The sequence below is a fragment of the Rhinoderma darwinii genome, unplaced genomic scaffold (genome assembly GCF_050947455.1).
Source record: "Rhinoderma darwinii isolate aRhiDar2 unplaced genomic scaffold, aRhiDar2.hap1 Scaffold_4265, whole genome shotgun sequence".
Lineage (NCBI taxonomy): Eukaryota > Metazoa > Chordata > Amphibia > Anura > Rhinodermatidae > Rhinoderma > Rhinoderma darwinii.
In genome coordinates, this window is record NW_027463797.1 from 1 (window position 1) to 22,658 (window position 22,658).

Genomic DNA, 22,658 nt, shown 5'->3' on the forward strand with positions numbered 1-22,658 from the left:
TAACCCTGAAAAGAAAAGGTCAGGTGTCAATCCTCTGTGGTTCTGTGGGGGTGGATATTCCCGTGTTACCCTCTCCCACACTTACCAGTCTTGTCACTGCACACTGTTCTGCCCGCCGCTACCACGCAGCAGTAGATAGAGCCCATTGCGGATTCTGGCACGGTCAGACGTCCCGATACATTGTACAGAAGAGTCTGCGGAGTACTGACTGCCAAGGTCTTTGTCGTGTTCCTGATGTTGAGGTGATCGGGGTTTATTATCCACTCAACGTCTCCCTTGGGGTATCCACCATTAGAAGAGCAGACAGCAGTATGTACAGCACCAGCCCTGCCCGGGAACAAGGAGAGCTGAGGCCTCGAGTAATCAGCTGCAAGATGGAAGGTGAAGAAAGTATTCAGTATACAGCCCCGACGTGTCCTCATAATATAAACCCCCATCTACATCTCACATCAACATACTCCCCCCTACATCCCATCATCACCACCACCATACTCCCCCCTACATCCCATCATCACCACCACCATACTCCCCCCTACATCCCATCATCACCACCACCATACTCCCCCCCCCCCCTACATATCATCACACCCACCATACTCCCCTACATCTAATCATCACACCCACCATACTCCCCCTACATCCCATCATCACACCCACCATACTCCCCCCCCCCCCCTACATATCATCACACCCACCATACTCCCCTACATCTAATCATCACACCCACCATACTCCCCCTACATCCCATCATCACCACCACCATACTCCCCCCCCCCCCTACATATCATCACACCCACCATACTCCCCTACATCTAATCATCACACCCACCATACTCCCCCTACATCCCATCATCACACCCACCATACTCCCCCCCCCCCCCCCTACATATCATCACACCCACCATACTCCCCCTACATCCCATCATCACCACCACCATACTCCCCCCTACATCCCATCATCACCACCACCATACTCCCCCCTACATCCCATCATCACCACCACCATACTCCCCCCCCCCCCCACCTACATATCATCACACCCACCATACTCCCCTACATCTAATCATCACACCCACCATACTCCCCCTACATCCCATCATCACACCCACCATACTCCCCCCTACATCCCATCATCACACCCACCATACTCCCCCCTACATCTCCTCATCACACCCACCATACTCCCCCTACATCCCATCATCACACCCACCATACTCCCCCCTACATCTCATCATCACACCCACCATACTCCCCCTACATCCCATCATCACACCCACCATACTCCCCCTACATCCCATCATCACACCCACCATACTCCCCCTACATCTCCTCATCACACCCACCATACTCCCCCTATATCTCCTCATCACACCAACCATACTCCCCCCTACATCTCCTCATCACACCAACCATACTCCCCCCTACATCTCATCATCACACCCACCATACTCCCCCTACATCCCATCATCACACCCACCATACTCCCCCTACATCCAATCATCACACCCACCATACTCCCCCCTACATCTCATCATCACACCCAACATACTCCCCCTACATCTCATCATCACACCCACCATACTCCCCCCTACATCTCATCACACCCACCATACTCTCCTACATCCCATCATCACACCCACCATACTCCCCCCTACATCTCATCACACCCACCATACTCCCCCCTACATCTCATCACACCCACCATACTCCCCCTACATCCAATCATCACACCCACCATACTCTCCTACATCCCATCATCACACCCACAATACTCCCCGCTACATCTCATCACACCCACCATACTCCCCCTACATACCATCATCACACCCACCATACTCCCCCTACAACCAATCATCACACCCACCATACTCCCCTCCATCTCATCATCACACCCACCATACTCCCCCTACATCTCATCATCACACCCCCCATTCTCCATCTCATGACCCCCTCCCCCGGTACTCCTTGTGTTGGGTTGATAGGTTTGTGTCTTCTGGATAATGATAAGTGCATTTATCTGTGATCCACCAATCCAATTATTTACTTTCCTGTCATTATTTCTTACCCCATATAGATAGGAGCAGGTGGCCTTTGTACTCGAGCTCGTATCCCCGGGATTTCAGCAGGAAGACCGTGCAGTCATACTCGCCCTCGTCACTGGGGCTGATGTGTGACAGAGATAGGGTGAGGTTGTCCTTAGAAAGGCGACAGCGGTTCTTGTAGGACCAGTTCTGATGGTCTGGCTGTTCCTGACCATTCGAGAAAGAAAACACCACCTGTGGGTCGGAGTTGGGTACACGTCTCTGCAGAAAAAGGCGAAGTGTCCCCCACTGGGTAATATTGGGTACAGGCACCACACATTGCATGTTCACGCTGTGCCCCACCTGTACCTGGACCTGACGCTGCTGAGCGGCACCTGATGGAACATCCAGACATGTAAATCACGCTTTAAACACACATGATGAGCAGTAGAATGGTCTCTGCCGGGTGCCCATTCTGAAGATATAACTGACTTCAGAATAATGGGGGGTGCAAGAAGGTGGAAACATCCAGAAGTTACCAGAGCGTCCAGTACAAGACATAATGCAATTGTAGGTGAAGCTCCAGGCGAATCTGATGTCCGTACAATGACGGATATTACTACATAAATGTCTTATTACACTCTCACCTGAGACCCCTCGTAACAAGGACATAGACGCGACATCACACGTTACCTGTAGTGAAGACTGTGCAGAGGATCACACACGTGTCCAGAAGCACCACGACCCCCCTCGTTCCTCCACACATCTCTGCCCACAACAATCTAAGGCATGTCCAGGGTGGTGGGCTGCATGAGGGAAGACATTGTGTCATACGACGTAAAGATCGCCAAATAGACCTGATAATATGACCGGTCAGCAGATCACAGTAATCCCTCATTATCTCCAGGTAGTCATACTGCTCCTGCCGCCATGTCCACAGGTTTCTGAGCCCCTCACCCATCCTGATATTACATGGGGAGCGTCTGTATTACATGTGTGATATTACACGGGGAGCGTCTGTATTACATGTGTGATATTACACGGGGAGCGTCTGTATTACATGTGTTATATTACATAGGGAGCGTCTGTATTACATGTGTGATATTACACGGGGAGCGCCTGTATTACATGTGTGATATTACACGGGGAGCGTCTGTATTGCATGTGTGATATTACACGGGGGCGTCTGTATTACATGTGTGATATTACATGGGGAACGTCTGTATTACATGTGTGATATTACACAGGATCCGTCTGTATTACGTGTGATATTACACGGGAGCGTCTGTATTACATGTGTGGTATTACACGGGGAGCGTCTGTATTACATGTGTGATATTACACAGGATCCGTCTGTATTACATGTGTGATATTACACGGGGACGTCTGTATTACATGTGTGATATTACATGGGGAGCGTCTGTATTACATGTGTGATATTACCCGGGGAGCGTCTGTATTACATGTGTGATATTACACGGGGACGTCTGTATTGCATGTGTGATATTACACGGGGAGCGTCTGTATTACATGTGTTATATTACATGGGGAGCGTCTGTATTACATGTGTGATATTACACGGGGAGCGTCTGTATTGCATGTGTGATATTACACAGGATCCGTCTGTATTACGTGTGATATTACACGGGAGCGTCTGTATTACATGTGTGATATTACCCGGGGAGCGTCTGTATTACATGTGTGATATTACACGGGGACGTCTGTATTGCATGTGTGATATTACACGGGGAGCGTCTGTATTGCATGTGTGATATTACACGGGGAGCGTCTGTATTACATGTGTGATATTACACAGGATCCGTCTGTATTACATGTGTGATATTACACGGGGACGTCTGTATTACATGTGTGATATTACACGGGGACGTCTGTATTACATGTGTGATATTACACGGGGGGCGTCTGTATTACATGTGTGATATTACACGGGGAGCGTCTGTATTACATGTGTGATATTACACGGGGAGCGTCTGTATTACATGTGTGATATTCCACAGGATCCGTCTGTATTGCATGTGTGATATTACATGCAGGGAGCATCTGTATTACATGTGTGATATTACACGGGGAGCGTCTGTGTTACATATGTGATATTACACAGGAGCGTCTGTATTACATGTGTGATATTACACGGGGACGTCTGTATTACATGTGTGATATTACACGGGAGCGTCTGTATTACATGTGTGATATTCCACAGGATCCGTCTGTATTACATGTGTGATATTACACGGGGAGCGTCTGTATTACATGTGTTATATTACATGGGGAGCGTCTGTATTACATGTGTGATATTACACGGGGAGCGCCTGTATTACATGTGTGATATTACACGGGGAGCGTCTGTATTGCATGTGTGATATTACACGGGGGCGTCTGTATTACATGTGTGATATTACATGGGGAACGTCTGTATTACATGTGTGATATTACACAGGATCCGTCTGTATTACGTGTGATATTACACATGAGCGTCTGTATTACATGTGTGATATTACACGGGGAGCGTCTGTATTACATGTGTGATATTACACAGGATCCGTCTGTATTACGTGTGATATTACACGGGAGCGTCTGTATTACATGTGTGATATTACCCGGGGGCGTCTGTATTACATGTGTGATATTACACAGGATCCGTCTGTATTACATGTGTGATATTACACGGGGACGTCTGTATTACATGTGTGATATTACATGGGGAGCGTCTGTATTACATGTGTGATATTACACGGGGAGCGTCTGTATTACATGTGTGATATTACCCGGGGAGCGTCTGTATTGCATGTGTGATATTACACGGGGAGCGTCTGTATTGCATGTGTGATATTACACGGGGAGCGTCTGTATTACATGTGTGATATTACACAGGATCCGTCTGTATTACATGTGTGATATTACACGGGGACGTCTGTATTACATGTGTGATATTACACGGGGACGTCTGTATTACATGTGTGATATTACACGGGGGGCGTCTGTATTACATGTGTGATATTACACGGGGAGCGTCTGTATTACATGTGTGATATTACACGGGGAGCGTCTGTATTACATGTGTTATATTACATGGGGAGCGTCTGTATTACATGTGTGATATTACACGGGGAGCGCCTGTATTACATGTGTGATATTACACGGGGATCCTCTGTATTACATGTGTGATATTACCCGGGGAGCGTCTGTATTACATGTGTGATATTACACGGGGACGTCTGTATTGCATGTCTGATATTACACGGGGAGCGCCTGTATTGCATGTGTGATATTACACGGGGAGCGTCTGTATTACATGTGTGATATTACACAGGATCCGTCTGTATTACATGTGTGATATTACACGGGGACGTCTGTATTACATGTGTGATATTACACGGGGACGTCTGTATTACATGTGTGATATTACACGGGGGGCGTCTGTATTACATGTGTGATATTACACGGGGAGCGTCTGTATTACATGTGTGATATTACACGGGGAGCGCCTGTATTACATGTGTGATATTACACGGGGAGCGTCTGTATTGCATGTGTGATATTACACGGGGGCGTCTGTATTACATGTGTGATATTACACAGGATCCGTCTGTATTACGTGTGATATTACACGGGAGCGTCTGTATTACATGTGTGATATTACACAGAATCCGTCTGTATTACATGTGTGATATTACACGGGGACGTCTGTATTACATGTGTGATATTACATGGGGAGCGTCTGTATTACATGTGTGATATTACCCGGGGAGCGTCTGTATTACATGTGTGATATTACACGGGGACGTCTGTATTGCATGTGTGATATTACACGGGGAGCGTCTGTATTACATGTGTTATATTACATGGGGAGCGTCTGTATTACATGTGTGATATTACACGGGGAGCGTCTGTATTACATGTGTGATATTACACGGGGAGCGTCTGTATTACATGTGTTATATTACATGGGGAGCGTCTGTATTACATGTGTGATATTACACGGGGACGTCTGTATTACATGTGTGATATTACATGGGGAGCGTCTGTATTACATGTGTGATATTACCCGGGGAGCGTCTGTATTACATGTGTGATATTACACGGGGACGTCTGTATTGCATGTGTGATATTACACGGGGAGCGTCTGTATTGCATGTGTGATATTACACGGGGAGCGTCTGTATTACATGTGTGATATTACACAGGATCCGTCTGTATTACATGTGTGATATTACACGGGGACGTCTGTATTACATGTGTGATATTACACGGGGACGTCTGTATTACATGTGTGATATTACACGGGAGCGTCTGTATTACATGTGTGATATTACACGGGGAGCGTCTGTATTACATGTGTGATATTACACGGGGAGCGTCTGTATTACATGTGTTATATTACATGGGGAGCGTCTGTATTACATGTGTGATATTACATGGGGAGCGTCTGTATTACATGTGTAATATTACACAGGGGGAGCGTCTGTATTACCTGTGTGATATTACACGGGGATGTCTGTATTACATGTGTGATATTACACGGGGAGTGTCTGTATTGCATGTGTGATATTACATGCAGGGAGCATCTGTATTACATGTGTGATATTACACGGGGAGCGTCTGTGTTACATATGTGATATTACACAGGAGCGTCTGTATTACATGTGTGATATTACACGGGGACGTCTGTATTACATGTGTGATATTACACGGGAGCGTCTGTATTACATGTGTGATATTCCACAGGATCCGTCTGTATTACATGTGTGATATTACACGGGGAGCGTCTGTATTACATGTGTTATATTACATGGGGAGCGTCTGTATTACATGTGTGATATTACACGGGGAGCGCCTGTATTACATGTGTGATATTACACGGGGAGCGTCTGTATTGCATGTGTGATATTACACGGGGGCGTCTGTATTACATGTGTGATATTACATGGGGAACGTCTGTATTACATGTGTGATATTACACAGGATCCGTCTGTATTACGTGTGATATTACACATGAGCGTCTGTATTACATGTGTGATATTACACGGGGAGCGTCTGTATTACATGTGTGATATTACACAGGATCCGTCTGTATTACGTGTGATATTACACGGGAGCGTCTGTATTACATGTGTGATATTACCCGGGGGCGTCTGTATTACATGTGTGATATTACACAGGATCCGTCTGTATTACATGTGTGATATTACACGGGGACGTCTGTATTACATGTGTGATATTACATGGGGAGCGTCTGTATTACATGTGTGATATTACACGGGGAGCGTCTGTATTACATGTGTGATATTACCCGGGGAGCGTCTGTATTGCATGTGTGATATTACACGGGGAGCGTCTGTATTGCATGTGTGATATTACACGGGGAGCGTCTGTATTACATGTGTGATATTACACAGGATCCGTCTGTATTACATGTGTGATATTACACGGGGACGTCTGTATTACATGTGTGATATTACACGGGGACGTCTGTATTACATGTGTGATATTACACGGGGGGCGTCTGTATTACATGTGTGATATTACACGGGGAGCGTCTGTATTACATGTGTGATATTACACGGGGAGCGTCTGTATTACATGTGTTATATTACATGGGGAGCGTCTGTATTACATGTGTGATATTACACGGGGAGCGCCTGTATTACATGTGTGATATTACACGGGGATCCTCTGTATTACATGTGTGATATTACCCGGGGAGCGTCTGTATTACATGTGTGATATTACACGGGGACGTCTGTATTGCATGTCTGATATTACACGGGGAGCGCCTGTATTGCATGTGTGATATTACACGGGGAGCGTCTGTATTACATGTGTGATATTACACAGGATCCGTCTGTATTACATGTGTGATATTACACGGGGACGTCTGTATTACATGTGTGATATTACACGGGGACGTCTGTATTACATGTGTGATATTACACGGGGGGCGTCTGTATTACATGTGTGATATTACACGGGGAGCGTCTGTATTACATGTGTGATATTACACGGGGAGCGCCTGTATTACATGTGTGATATTACACGGGGAGCGTCTGTATTGCATGTGTGATATTACACGGGGGCGTCTGTATTACATGTGTGATATTACACAGGATCCGTCTGTATTACGTGTGATATTACACGGGAGCGTCTGTATTACATGTGTGATATTACACAGAATCCGTCTGTATTACATGTGTGATATTACACGGGGACGTCTGTATTACATGTGTGATATTACATGGGGAGCGTCTGTATTACATGTGTGATATTACCCGGGGAGCGTCTGTATTACATGTGTGATATTACACGGGGACGTCTGTATTGCATGTGTGATATTACACGGGGAGCGTCTGTATTACATGTGTTATATTACATGGGGAGCGTCTGTATTACATGTGTGATATTACACGGGGAGCGTCTGTATTGCATGTGTGATATTACACAGGATCCGTCTGTATTACGTGTGATATTACACGGGAGCGTCTGTATTACATGTGTGATATTACACGGGGGGGCGTCTGTATTACATGTGTGATATTACCCGGGGGCGTCTGTATTACATGTGTGATATTACACAGGATCCGTCTGTATTACATGTGTGATATTACACGGGGACGTCTGTATTACATGTGTGATATTACATGGGGAGCGTCTGTATTACATGTGTGATATTACCCGGGGAGCGTCTGTATTACATGTGTGATATTACACGGGGACGTCTGTATTGCATGTCTGATATTACACGGGGAGCGTCTGTATTGCATGTGTGATATTACACGGGGAGCGTCTGTATTACATGTGTGATATTACACAGGATCCGTCTGTATTACATGTGTGATATTACACGGGGACGTCTGTATTACATGTGTGATATTACACGGGGACGTCTGTATTACATGTGTGATATTACACGGGGGGCGTCTGTATTACATGTGTGATATTACACGGGGAGCGTCTGTATTACATGTGTGATATTACACGGGGAGCGTCTGTATTACATGTGTGATATTACACGGGGGCGTCTGTATTACATGTGTGATATTACACGGGGAGCGTCTGTATTACATGTGTGATATTACACGGGGATCCTCTGTATTACATGTGTGATATTACACGGGGAGCGTCTGTATTACATGTGTGATATTACACGGGGGCGTCTGTATTACATGTGTGATATTACCCGGGGGCATCTGTATTACATGTGTGATATTACACGGGAGCGTCTGTATTACATGTGTGATATTACACAGGGGGCGTCTGTATTACATGTGTGATATTACACGGGGGGTCTGTATTACATGTGTGATATTACACGGGGACGTCTGTATTACATGTGTGATATTACACGGGGAGCGTCTGTATTACATGTGTGATATTACATGGGGAGCGTCTGTATTACATGTGTGATATTACCCGGGGAGCGTCTGTATTACATGTGTGATATTACACGGGGACGTCTGTATTGCATGTGTGATATTACACGGGGAGCGTCTGTATTGCATGTGTGATATTACACGGGGAGCGTCTGTATTACATGTGTGATATTACACAGGATCCGTCTGTATTACATGTGTGATATTACACGGGGACGTCTGTATTACATGTGTGATATTACACGGGGACGTCTGTATTACATGTGTGATATTACACGGGGGGCGTCTGTATTACATGTGTGATATTACACGGGGAGCGTCTGTATTACATGTGTGATATTACACGGGGAGCGTCTGTATTACATGTGTTATATTACATGGGGAGCGTCTGTATTACATGTGTGATATTACACGGGGAGCGCCTGTATTACATGTGTGATATTACACGGGGATCCTCTGTATTACATGTGTGATATTACCCGGGGAGCGTCTGTATTACATGTGTGATATTACACGGGGACGTCTGTATTGCATGTCTGATATTACACGGGGAGCGCCTGTATTGCATGTGTGATATTACACGGGGAGCGTCTGTATTACATGTGTGATATTACACAGGATCCGTCTGTATTACATGTGTGATATTACACGGGGACGTCTGTATTACATGTGTGATATTACACGGGGACGTCTGTATTACATGTGTGATATTACACGGGGGGCGTCTGTATTACATGTGTGATATTACACGGGGAGCGTCTGTATTACATGTGTGATATTACACGGGGAGCGCCTGTATTACATGTGTGATATTACACGGGGAGCGTCTGTATTGCATGTGTGATATTACACGGGGGCGTCTGTATTACATGTGTGATATTACACAGGATCCGTCTGTATTACGTGTGATATTACACGGGAGCGTCTGTATTACATGTGTGATATTACACAGGATCCGTCTGTATTACATGTGTGATATTACACGGGGACGTCTGTATTACATGTGTGATATTACACGGGGACGTCTGTATTGCATGTGTGATATTACACGGGGAGCGTCTGTATTACATGTGTTATATTACATGGGGAGCGTCTGTATTACATGTGTGATATTACACGGGGAGCGTCTGTATTGCATGTGTGATATTACACAGGATCCGTCTGTATTACGTGTGATATTACACGGGAGCGTCTGTATTACATGTGTGATATTACACGGGGGGCGTCTGTATTACATGTGTGATATTACCCGGGGGCGTCTGTATTACATGTGTGATATTACACAGGATCCGTCTGTATTACATGTGTGATATTACACGGGGACGTCTGTATTACATGTGTGATATTACATGGGGAGCGTCTGTATTACATGTGTGATATTACCCGGGGAGCGTCTGTATTACATGTGTGATATTACACGGGGACGTCTGTATTGCATGTCTGATATTACACGGGGAGCGTCTGTATTGCATGTGTGATATTACACGGGGAGCGTCTGTATTACATGTGTGATATTACACAGGATCCGTCTGTATTACATGTGTGATATTACACGGGGACGTCTGTATTACATGTGTGATATTACACGGGGACGTCTGTATTACATGTGTGATATTACACGGGGGGCGTCTGTATTACATGTGTGATATTACACGGGGAGCGTCTGTATTACATGTGTGATATTACACGGGGAGCGTCTGTATTACATGTGTGATATTACACGGGGCGTCTGTATTACATGTGTGATATTACACGGGGAGCGTCTGTATTACATGTGTGATATTACACGGGGATCCTCTGTATTACATGTGTGATATTACACGGGGAGCGTCTGTATTACGTGTGATATTACACGGGGGCGTCTGTATTACATGTGTGATATTACCCGGGGGCATCTGTATTACATGTGTGATATTACACGGGAGCGTCTGTATTACATGTGTGATATTACACAGGGGGCGTCTGTATTACATGTGTGATATTACACGGGGGGTCTGTATTACATGTGTGATATTACACGGGGACGTCTGTATTACATGTGTGATATTACACGGGGAGCGTCTGTATTACATGTGTAATATTACACAGGGGGAGCGTCTGTATTACATGTGTGATATTACATGGGGAGCGTCTGTATTACATGTGTAATATTACACAGGGGGGCGTCTGTATTACATGTGTGATATTTCACGGGGATGTCTGTATTACATGTGTGATATTACACGGGGAGCGTCTGTATTACCTGTGTGATATTACACGGGGAGAGTGTATTACATGTGTGATATTACACGGAGAGTGTCTGTATTGCATGTGTGATATTACACGGGGAGTGTCTGTATTGCATGTGTGATATTACATGCAGGGAGCATCTGTATTACATGTGTGATATTACACGGGGACGTCTGTATTACATATGTGATATTACACAGGATCCGTCTGTATTACATGTGTGATATTACACGGGGAGCGTCTGTATTACATGTGTGATATTACACAGGGGGCGTCTGTATAACATGTGTGATATTACACGGGGAGCGTCTGTATTACATGTGTGATATTACACTGGGAGCGTCTGTATTACATGTGTGATATTACACGGGGAGCGTCTGTATTACATGTGTGATATTACACGGGGAGCGTCTGTATTACATGTGTGATATTACACGGGGAGCGTCTGTATTACATGTGTGATATTACACGGGGATCCGTCTGTATTACATGTGTGATATTACACGGGGAGTGTCTGTATTACATGTGTGATATTACAGAGGATCCGTCTGTATTACATGTGTGATATTACACGGGGAGCGTCTGTATTACATGTGTGATATTACACAGGATCCGTCTGTATTACATGTGTGATATTACACGGGGACGTCTGTATTACATGTGTGATATTACACGGGGACGTCTGTATTACATGTGTGATATTACACGGGGGGCGTCTGTATTACATGTGTGATATTACACGGGGAGCGTCTGTATTACATGTGTGATATTACACGGGGGGCGTCTGTATTACATGTGTAATATTACACGGCGAGAGTCTGTATTACATGTGTGATATTACACGGGGAGCATCTGTATTACATGTGTGATATTACACAGGGGGCATCTGTATTACATGTGTGATATTACAAGGGGAGCGTCTGTATTACATGTGTGATATTACACGGGGAGCGTCTGTATTACATGTGCGATATTACACGGCGAGTGTCTGTATTACTTGTGTGATATTACACGGGGAGCGTCTGTATTACATGTGTGATATTACACGGGGGAGCGTCTGTATTACATGTGTGATATTACACGGGGAGTGTCTGTATTACATGTGTGATATTACACGGGGATAGTCTGTATTACATGTGTGATATTACACTGGGAGAGTCTGTATTACATGTGTGATATTACACAGGGAGGAGTGTCTGTATTACATGTGTGATATTACACGGGAGCGTCTGTATTACATGTGTGATATTACACGGGGAGCGTCTGTATTACATGTGTGATATTACACGGGGAGCGTCTGTATTACATGTGTGATATTACAAGGGGAGCGTCTGTATTACATGTGTGATATTACACGGGGACGTCTGTATTACATGTGTGATATTACATGGGGAGCGTCTGTATTACCTGTGTAATATTACACAGGGGGAGCGTCTGTATTACCTGTGTGATATTACACGGGGATGTCTGTATTACATGTGTGATATTACACGGAGAGTGTCTGTATTACATGTGTGATATTACACGGGGAGTGTCTGTATTGCATGTGTGATATTACACGGGGAGCGTCTGTATTACATGTGTGATATTATACGGGGAGCGTCTGTATAACATGTGTGATATTACACGGGGACGTCTGTATTACATGTGTGATATTACACGGGGACGTCTGTATTACATGTGTGATATTACACGGGGAGCGTCTGTATTACATGTGTGATATTACACGGGGAGCGTCTGTATTACATGTGTGATATTACACGGGGAGGGTCTGTATTACATGTGTGATATTACACGGGGACGTCTGTATTACATGTGTGATATTACACGGGGAGTGTGTATTGCATGTGTGATATTACAAGGGGAGCGTCTGTATTACATGTGTGATATTACACAGGAGCGTCTGTATTACATGTGTGATATTACACGGGGACGTCTGTATTACATGTGTGATATTACACGGGGGCGTCTGTATTACATGTGTGATATTACACGGGAGCGTCTGTATTACATGTGTGATATTACACAGGGGGCATCTGTATTACATGTGTGATATTACACAGGGGGCATCTGTATTACATGTGTGATATTACACGGGGACGTCTGTATTACATGTGTGATATTACATGGGGAGCGTCTGTATTACCTGTGTAATATTACACAGGGGGAGCGTCTGTATTACCTGTGTGATATTACACGGGGATGTCTGTATTACATGTGTGATATTACACTGGGAGTGTCTGTATTGCATGTGTGATATTACATGCAGGGAGCATCTGTATTACATGTGTGATATTACACGGGGAGCGTCTGTGTTACATATGTGATATTACACAGGAGCGTCTGTATTACATGTGTGATATTACACGGGGACGTCTGTATTACATGTGTGATATTACACGGGAGCGTCTGTATTACATGTGTGATATTCCACAGGATCCGTCTGTATTACATGTGTGATATTACACGGGGAGCGTCTGTATTACATGTGTGATATTACACGGGGAGCGTCTGTATTACATGTGTTATATTACATGGGGAGCGTCTGTATTACATGTGTGATATTACACGGGGAGCGCCTGTATTACATGTGTGATATTACACGGGGAGCGTCTGTATTGCATGTGTGATATTACACGGGGGCGTCTGTATTACATGTGTGATATTACATGGGGAGCGTCTGTATTGCATGTGTGATATTACACAGGATCCGTCTGTATTACGTGTGATATTACACGGGAGCGTCTGTATTACATGTGTGATATTACCCGGGGGCGTCTGTATTACATGTGTGATATTACACAGGATCCGTCTGTATTACATGTGTGATATTACACGGGGACGTCTGTATTACATGTGTGATATTACATGGGGAGCGTCTGTATTACATGTGTGATATTACACGGGGAGCGTCTGTATTACATGTGTGATATTACACAGGATCCGTCTGTATTACATGTGTGATATTACACGAGGACGTCTGTATTACATGTGTGATATTACATGGGGAGCGTCTGTATTACATGTGTGATATTACCCGGGGAGCGTCTGTATTACATGTGTGATATTACACGGGGAGCGTCTGTATTGCATGTGTGATATTACACAGGATCCGTCTGTATTACGTGTGATATTACACGGGAGCGTCTGTATTACATGTGTGATATTACCCGGGGGCGTCTGTATTACATGTGTGATATTACACAGGATCCGTCTGTATTACATGTGTGATATTACACGGGGACGTCTGTATTACATGTGTGATATTACATGGGGAGCGTCTGTAGTACATGTGTGATATTACCCGGGGAGCGTCTGTATTACATGTGTGATATTACACGGGGACGTCTGTATTGCATGTGTGATATTACACGGGGAGCGTCTGTATTGCATGTGTGATATTACACGGGGAGCGTCTGTATTACATGTGTGATATTACACAGGATCCGTCTATTACATGTGTGATATTACACGGGGACGTCTGTATTACATGTGTGATATTACACGGGGACGTCTGTATTACATGTGTGATATTACACGGGGGGCGTCTGTATTACATGTGTGATATTACACGGGGAGCGTCTGTATTACATGTGTGATATTACACGGGGAGCGTCTGTATTACATGTGTTATATTACATGGGGAGCGTCTGTATTACATGTGTGATATTACACGGGGAGCGCCTGTATTACATGTGTGATATTACACGGGGATCCTCTGTATTACATGTGTGATATTACCCGGGGAGCGTCTGTATTACATGTGTGATATTACACGGGGACGTCTGTATTGCATGTCTGATATTACACGGGGAGCGCCTGTATTGCATGTGTGATATTACACGGGGAGCGTCTGTATTACATGTGTGATATTACACAGGATCCGTCTGTATTACATGTGTGATATTACACGGGGACGTCTGTATTACATGTGTGATATTACACGGGGACGTCTGTATTACATGTGTGATATTACACGGGGGGCGTCTGTATTACATGTGTGATATTACACGGGGAGCGTCTGTATTACATGTGTGATATTACACGGGGAGCGCCTGTATTACATGTGTGATATTACACGGGGAGCGTCTGTATTGCATGTGTGATATTACACGGGGGCGTCTGTATTACACGTGTGATATTACACAGGATCCGTCTGTATTACGTGTGATATTACACGGGAGCGTCTGTATTACATGTGTGATATTACACAGGATCCGTCTGTATTACATGTGTGATATTACACGGGGACGTCTGTATTACATGTGTGATATTACATGGGGAGCGTCTGTATTACATGTGTGATATTACCCGGGGAGCGTCTGTATTACATGTGTGATATTACACGGGGACGTCTGTATTGCATGTGTGATATTACACGGGGAGCGTCTGTATTACATGTGTTATATTACATGGGGAGCGTCTGTATTACATGTGTGATATTACACGGGGAGCGTCTGTATTGCATGTGTGATATTACACAGGATCCGTCTGTATTACGTGTGATATTACACGGGAGCGTCTGTATTACATGTGTGATATTACACGGGGGGCGTCTGTATTACATGTGTGATATTACCCGGGGGCGTCTGTATTACATGTGTGATATTACACAGGATCCGTCTGTATTACATGTGTGATATTACACGGGGACGTCTGTATTACATTTGTGATATTACATGGGGAGCGTCTGTATTACATGTGTGATATTACCCGGGGAGCGTCTGTATTACATGTGTGATATTACACGGGGACGTCTGTATTGCATGTCTGATATTACACGGGGAGCGTCTGTATTGCATGTGTGATATTACACGGGGAGCGTCTGTATTACATGTGTGATATTACACAGGATCCGTCTGTATTACATGTGTGATATTACACGGGGACGTCTGTATTACATGTGTGATATTACACGGGGACGTCTGTATTACATGTGTGATATTACACACGGGGGGCGTCTGTATTACATGTGTGATATTACACGGGGAGCGTCTGTATTACATGTGTGATATTACACGGGGAGCGTCTGTATTACATGTGTGATATTACACGGGGGCGTCTGTATTACATGTGTGATATTACACGGGGAGCGTCTGTATTACATGTGTGATATTACACGGGGATCCTCTGTATTACATGTGTGATATTACACAGGGAGCGTCTGTATTACATGTGTGATATTACACGGGGGCGTCTGTATTACATGTGTGATATTACCCGGGGGCATCTGTATTACATGTGTGATATTACACGGGAGCGTCTGTATTACATGTGTGATATTACACAGGGGGCGTCTGTATTACATGTGTGATATTACACGGGGGGTCTGTATTACATGTGTGATATTACACGGGGACGTCTATTACATGTGTGATATTACACGGGGAGCGTCTGTATTACATGTGTAATATTACACAGGGGGAGCGTCTGTATTACATGTGTGATATTACATGGGGAGCGTCTGTATTACATGTGTAATATTACACAGGGGGGGGCGTCTGTATTACATGTGTGATATTACACGGGGATGTCTGTATTACATGTGTGATATTACACGTGGAGCGTCTGTATTACATGTGTGATATTACACGGGGAGAGTGTATTACATGTGTGATATTACACGGAGAGTGTCTGTATTGCATGTGTGATATTACACGGGGAGTGTCTGTATTGCATGTGTGATATTACATGCAGGGAGCATCTGTATTACATGTGTGATATTACACGGGGACGTCTGTATTACATATGTGATATTACACAGGATCCGTCTGTATTACATGTGTGATATTACACGGGGAGCGTCTGTATTACATGTGTGATATTACACAGGGGGCGTCTGTATAACATGTGTGATATTACACGGGGAGTGTCTGTATTACATGTGTGATATTACACTGGGAGCGTCTGTATTACATGTGTGATATTACACGGGGAGCGTCTGTATTACATGTGTGATATTACACGGGGAGCGTCTGTATTACATGTGTGATATTACACGGGGAGCGTCTGTATTACATGTGTGATATTACACGGGGATCCGTCTGTATTACATGTGTGATATTACACGGGGAGTGTCTGTATTACATGTGTGATATTACACAGGATCCGTCTGTATTACATGTGTGATATTACACGGGGACGTCTGTATTACATGTGTGATATTACACGGGGAGCGTCTGTATTACATGTGTAATATTACACAGGGGGATCGTCTGTATTACATGTGTGATATTACATGGGGAGCGTCTGTATTACATGTGTAATATTACACAGGGGGGGCGTCTGTATTACATGTGTGATATTACACGGGGATGTCTGTATTACATGTGTGATATTACACGGGGAGCGTCTGTATTACCTGTGTGATATTACACGGGGAGAGTGTATTACATGTGTGATATTACACGGAGAGTGTCTGTATTGCATGTGTGATATTACACGGGGAGTGTCTGTATTGCATGTGTGATATTACATGCAGGGAGCATCTGTATTACATGTGTGATATTACACGGGGACGTCTGTATTACATATGTGATATTACACAGGATCCGTCTGTATTACATGTGTGATATTACACGGGGAGCGTCTGTATTACATGTGTGATATTACACAGGGGGCGTCTGTATAACATGTGTGATATTACACGGGGAGTGTCTGTATTACATGTGTGATATTACACTGGGAGCGTCTGTATTACATGTGTGATATTACACGGGGAGCGTCTGTATTACATGTGTGATATTACACGGGGAGCGTCTGTATTACATGTGTGATATTACACGGGGAGCGTCTGTATTACATGTGTGATATTACACGGGGATCCGTCTGTATTACATGTGTGATATTACACGGGGAGTGTCTGTATTACATGTGTGATATTACACAGGATCCGTCTGTATTACATGTGTGATATTACACGGGGAGCGTCTGTATTACATGTGTGATATTACACAGGAGCGTCTGTATTACATGTGTGATATTACACGGGGGGCGTCTGTATTACATGTGTAATATTACACGGGGAGAGTCTGTATTACATGTGTGATATTACACGGGGAGCATCTGTATTACATGTGTGATATTACACAGGGGGCATCTGTATTACATGTGTGATATTACAAGGGGAGCGTCTGTATTACATGTGTGATATTACACGGGGAGCGTCTGTATTACATGTGCGATATTACACGGCGAGTGTCTGTATTACTTGTGTGATATTACACGGGGAGCGTCTGTATTACATGTGTGATATTACACGGGGGAGCGTCTGTATTACATGTGTGATATTACACGGGGAGTGTCTGTATTACATGTGTGATATTACACGGGGAGAGTCTGTATTACATGTGTGATATTACACTGGGAGAGTCTGTATTACATGTGTGATATTACACAGGGAGGAGTGTCTGTATTACATGTGTGATATTACACGGGAGCGTCTGTATTACATGTGTGATATTACACGGGGAGCGTCTGTATTACATGTGTGATATTACACGGGGAGCGTCTGTATTACATGTGTGATATTACACGCGGGGAGCGTCTGTATTACATGTGTGATATTACAAGGGGAGCGTCTGTATTACATGTGTGATATTACACGGGGACGTCTGTATTACATGTGTGATATTACATGGGGAGCGTCTGTATTACATGTGTAATATTACACAGGGGGAGCGTCTGTATTACCTGTGTGATATTACACGGGGATGTCTGTATTACATGTGTGATATTACACGGAGAGTGTCTGTATTACATGTGTGATATTACACGGGGAGTGTCTGTATTGCATGTGTGATATTACACGGTGAGCGTCTGTATTACATGTGTGATATTACACGGGGACGTCTGTATTACATGTGTGATATTACACGGGGACGTCTGTATTACATGTGTGATATTACACGGGGAGTGTGTATTGCATGTGTGATATTACACGGGGAGCGTCTGTATTACATGTGTGATATTACACAGGAGCGTCTGTATTACATGTGTGATATTACACGGGGACGTCTGTATTACATGTGTGATATTACACGGGGGCGTCTGTATTACATGTGTGATATTACACGGGAGCGTCTGTATTACATGTGTGATATTACACAGGGGGCATCTGTATTACATGTGTGATATTACACAGGGGGCATCTGTATTACATGTGTGATATTACACGGGGACGTCTGTATTACATGTGTGATATTACATGGGGAGCGTCTGTATTACATGTGTAATATTACACAGGGGGAGCGTCTGTATTACCTGTGTGATATTACACGGGGATGTCTGTATTACATGTGTGATATTACACGGGGAGTGTCTGTATTGCATGTGTGATATTACATGCAGGGAGCATCTGTATTACATGTGTGATATTACACGGGGAGCGTCTGTGTTACATATGTGATATTACACAGGAGCGTCTGTATTACATGTGTGATATTACACGGGGACGTCTGTATTACATGTGTGATATTACACGGGAGCGTCTGTATTACATGTGTGATATTCCACAGGATCCGTCTGTATTACATGTGTGATATTACACGGGGAGAGTCTGTATTACATGTGTGATATTACACGGGGGCGTCTGTATTACATGTGTGATATTACACGGGGAGCGTCTGTATTACATGTGTGATATTACACGGGGGGAGCGTCTGTATTACATATGCGATATTACACGGGATCCGTCTGTATTACATGTGTGATATTACACGGGGAGAGTCTGTATTACATGTGTGATATTACACGGGGGCGTCTGTATTACATGTGTGATATTACACAGGATCCGTCTGTATTACATGTGTGATATTACACAGGATCCGTCTGTATTACATGTGTGATATTACACGGGGAGAGTCTGTATTACATGTGTGATATTACACGGGGGCGTCTGTATTACATGTGTGATATTACACGGGGAGAGTCTGTATTACATGTGTGATATTACACAGGATCCGTCTGTATTACATGTGTGATATTACACAGGATCCGTCTGTATTACATGTGTGATATTACACGGGGAGAGTCTGTATTACATGTGTGATATTACACGGGGGCGTCTGTATTACATGTGTGATATTACACGGCGAGCGTCTGTATTCCATGTGTGATATTACACGGGGATCGTCTGTATTACATGTGTGATATTACACGGCGAGCGTCTGTATTACATGTGTGATATTACACGGGGAGCGTCTGTATTACATGTGTGATATTACACGGGGAGCGTCTGTATTACATGTGTGATATTACACGGGGAGCGTCTGTATTACATGTGTGATATTACACGGGGAGCGTCTGTATTACATGTGTGATATTACACGGGGAGCGTCTGTATTACATGTGTGATATTACACGGGGAGCGTCTGTATTACATGTGTGATATTACACGGGGAGCGTCTGTATTACATGTGTGATATTACACAGGGGGAGCGTCTGTATAACATGTGTGATATTACAAGGGGAGCGTCTGTATTACATGTGTGATATTACACAGGGGGAGCGTCTGTATAACGTGTGATATTACACAGGGGGCGTCTGTATTACATGTGTGATATTACACGGGGGCGTCTGTATTACATGTGTGATATTACACGGAGAGCGTCTGTATTACATATGTGATATTACACAGGGGGCGTCTGTATTACATGTGTGATATTACACGGGGAGCGTCTGTATTACATGTGTGATATTACGTGGGGAGTGTCTGTATTACATGTGTGATATTACGTGGGGAGTGTCTATTACATGTGTGATATTACACGGGGAGCGTCTGTATTACACGGGGGCGTCTGTATTACATGTGTGATATTACACGGAGAGCGTCTGTATTACATGTGTGATATTACACGGGGAGCGTCTGTATTACATGTGTGATATTACACGGGGGCGTCTGTATTACATGTGTGATATTACACGGGGGCGTCTGTATTACATGTGTGATATTACACGGCGAGTGTCTGTATTACATGTGTGATATTACACGGGGATCGTCTGTATTACATGTGTGATATTACACGGCGAGTGTCTGTATTACATGTGTGATATTACACGGGGAGCGTCTGTATTACATGTGTGATATTACACGGGGAGCGTCTGTATTACATGTGTGATATTACACGGGGAGCGTCTGTATTACATGTGTGATATTACACGGGGAGCGTCTGTATTACATGTGTGATATTACACGGGGAGCGTCTGTATTACATGTGTGATATTACACGGGGAGCGTCTGTATTACATGTGTGATATTACACGGGGAGCGTCTGTATTACATGTGTGATATTACACAGGGGGAGCGTCTGTATAACATGTGTGATATTACAAGGGGAGCGTCTGTATTACATGTGTGATATTACACAGGGGGAGCGTCTGTATAACGTGTGATATTACACAGGGGGCGTCTGTATTACATATGTGATATTACACAGGGGGCGTCTGTATTGCATGTGTGATATTACACAGGGGGCGTCTGTATTACATGTGTGATATTACAAGGGGAGCGTCTGTATTACATGTGTGATATTACACGGGGAGCGTCTGTATTACATGTGTGATATTACGTGGGGAGTGTCTGTATTACATGTGTGATATTACGTGGGGAGTGTCTGTATTACATGTGTGATATTACACGGGGAGCGTCTGTATTACATGTGTGATATTACACGGGGAGCGTCTGTATTACATGTGTGATATTACGTGGGGAGTGTCTGTATTACATGTGTGATATTACGTGGGGAGTGTCTATTACATGTGTGATATTACACGGGGAGCGTCTGTATTACACGGGGGCGTCTGTATTACATGTGTGATATTACACGGAGAGCGTCTGTATTACATGTGTGATATTACACGGGGAGCGTCTGTATTACATGTGTGATATTACACGGGGGCGTCTGTATTACATGTGTGATATTACACGAGGAGCGTCTGTATTACATGTGTGATATTACACGGGGAGTGTCTATTACATGTGTGATATTATACGGGGAGCGTCTGTATTACATGTGTGATA

General features: G+C 44.2%; 1 protein-coding gene across 1 annotated transcript; it reads right to left on the reverse strand.

The window, feature by feature from the left end:
* Window positions 1-85: 85 nt before the first annotated feature.
* Window positions 86-2,841, reverse strand: LOC142710609 (T-lymphocyte activation antigen CD80-like; the record flags this gene model as incomplete). The annotated part of the gene is made up of 3 exons (XM_075848565.1): window positions 2,715-2,841; window positions 2,066-2,416; window positions 86-367 (listed from the first exon to the last, which is right to left on the reverse strand). Coding segments are annotated over exons 1-3 (706 nt in total), but the record flags the coding sequence as incomplete, so codon positions are not given.
* Between the last annotated feature and the right edge of the window lie 19,817 nt (window positions 2,842-22,658).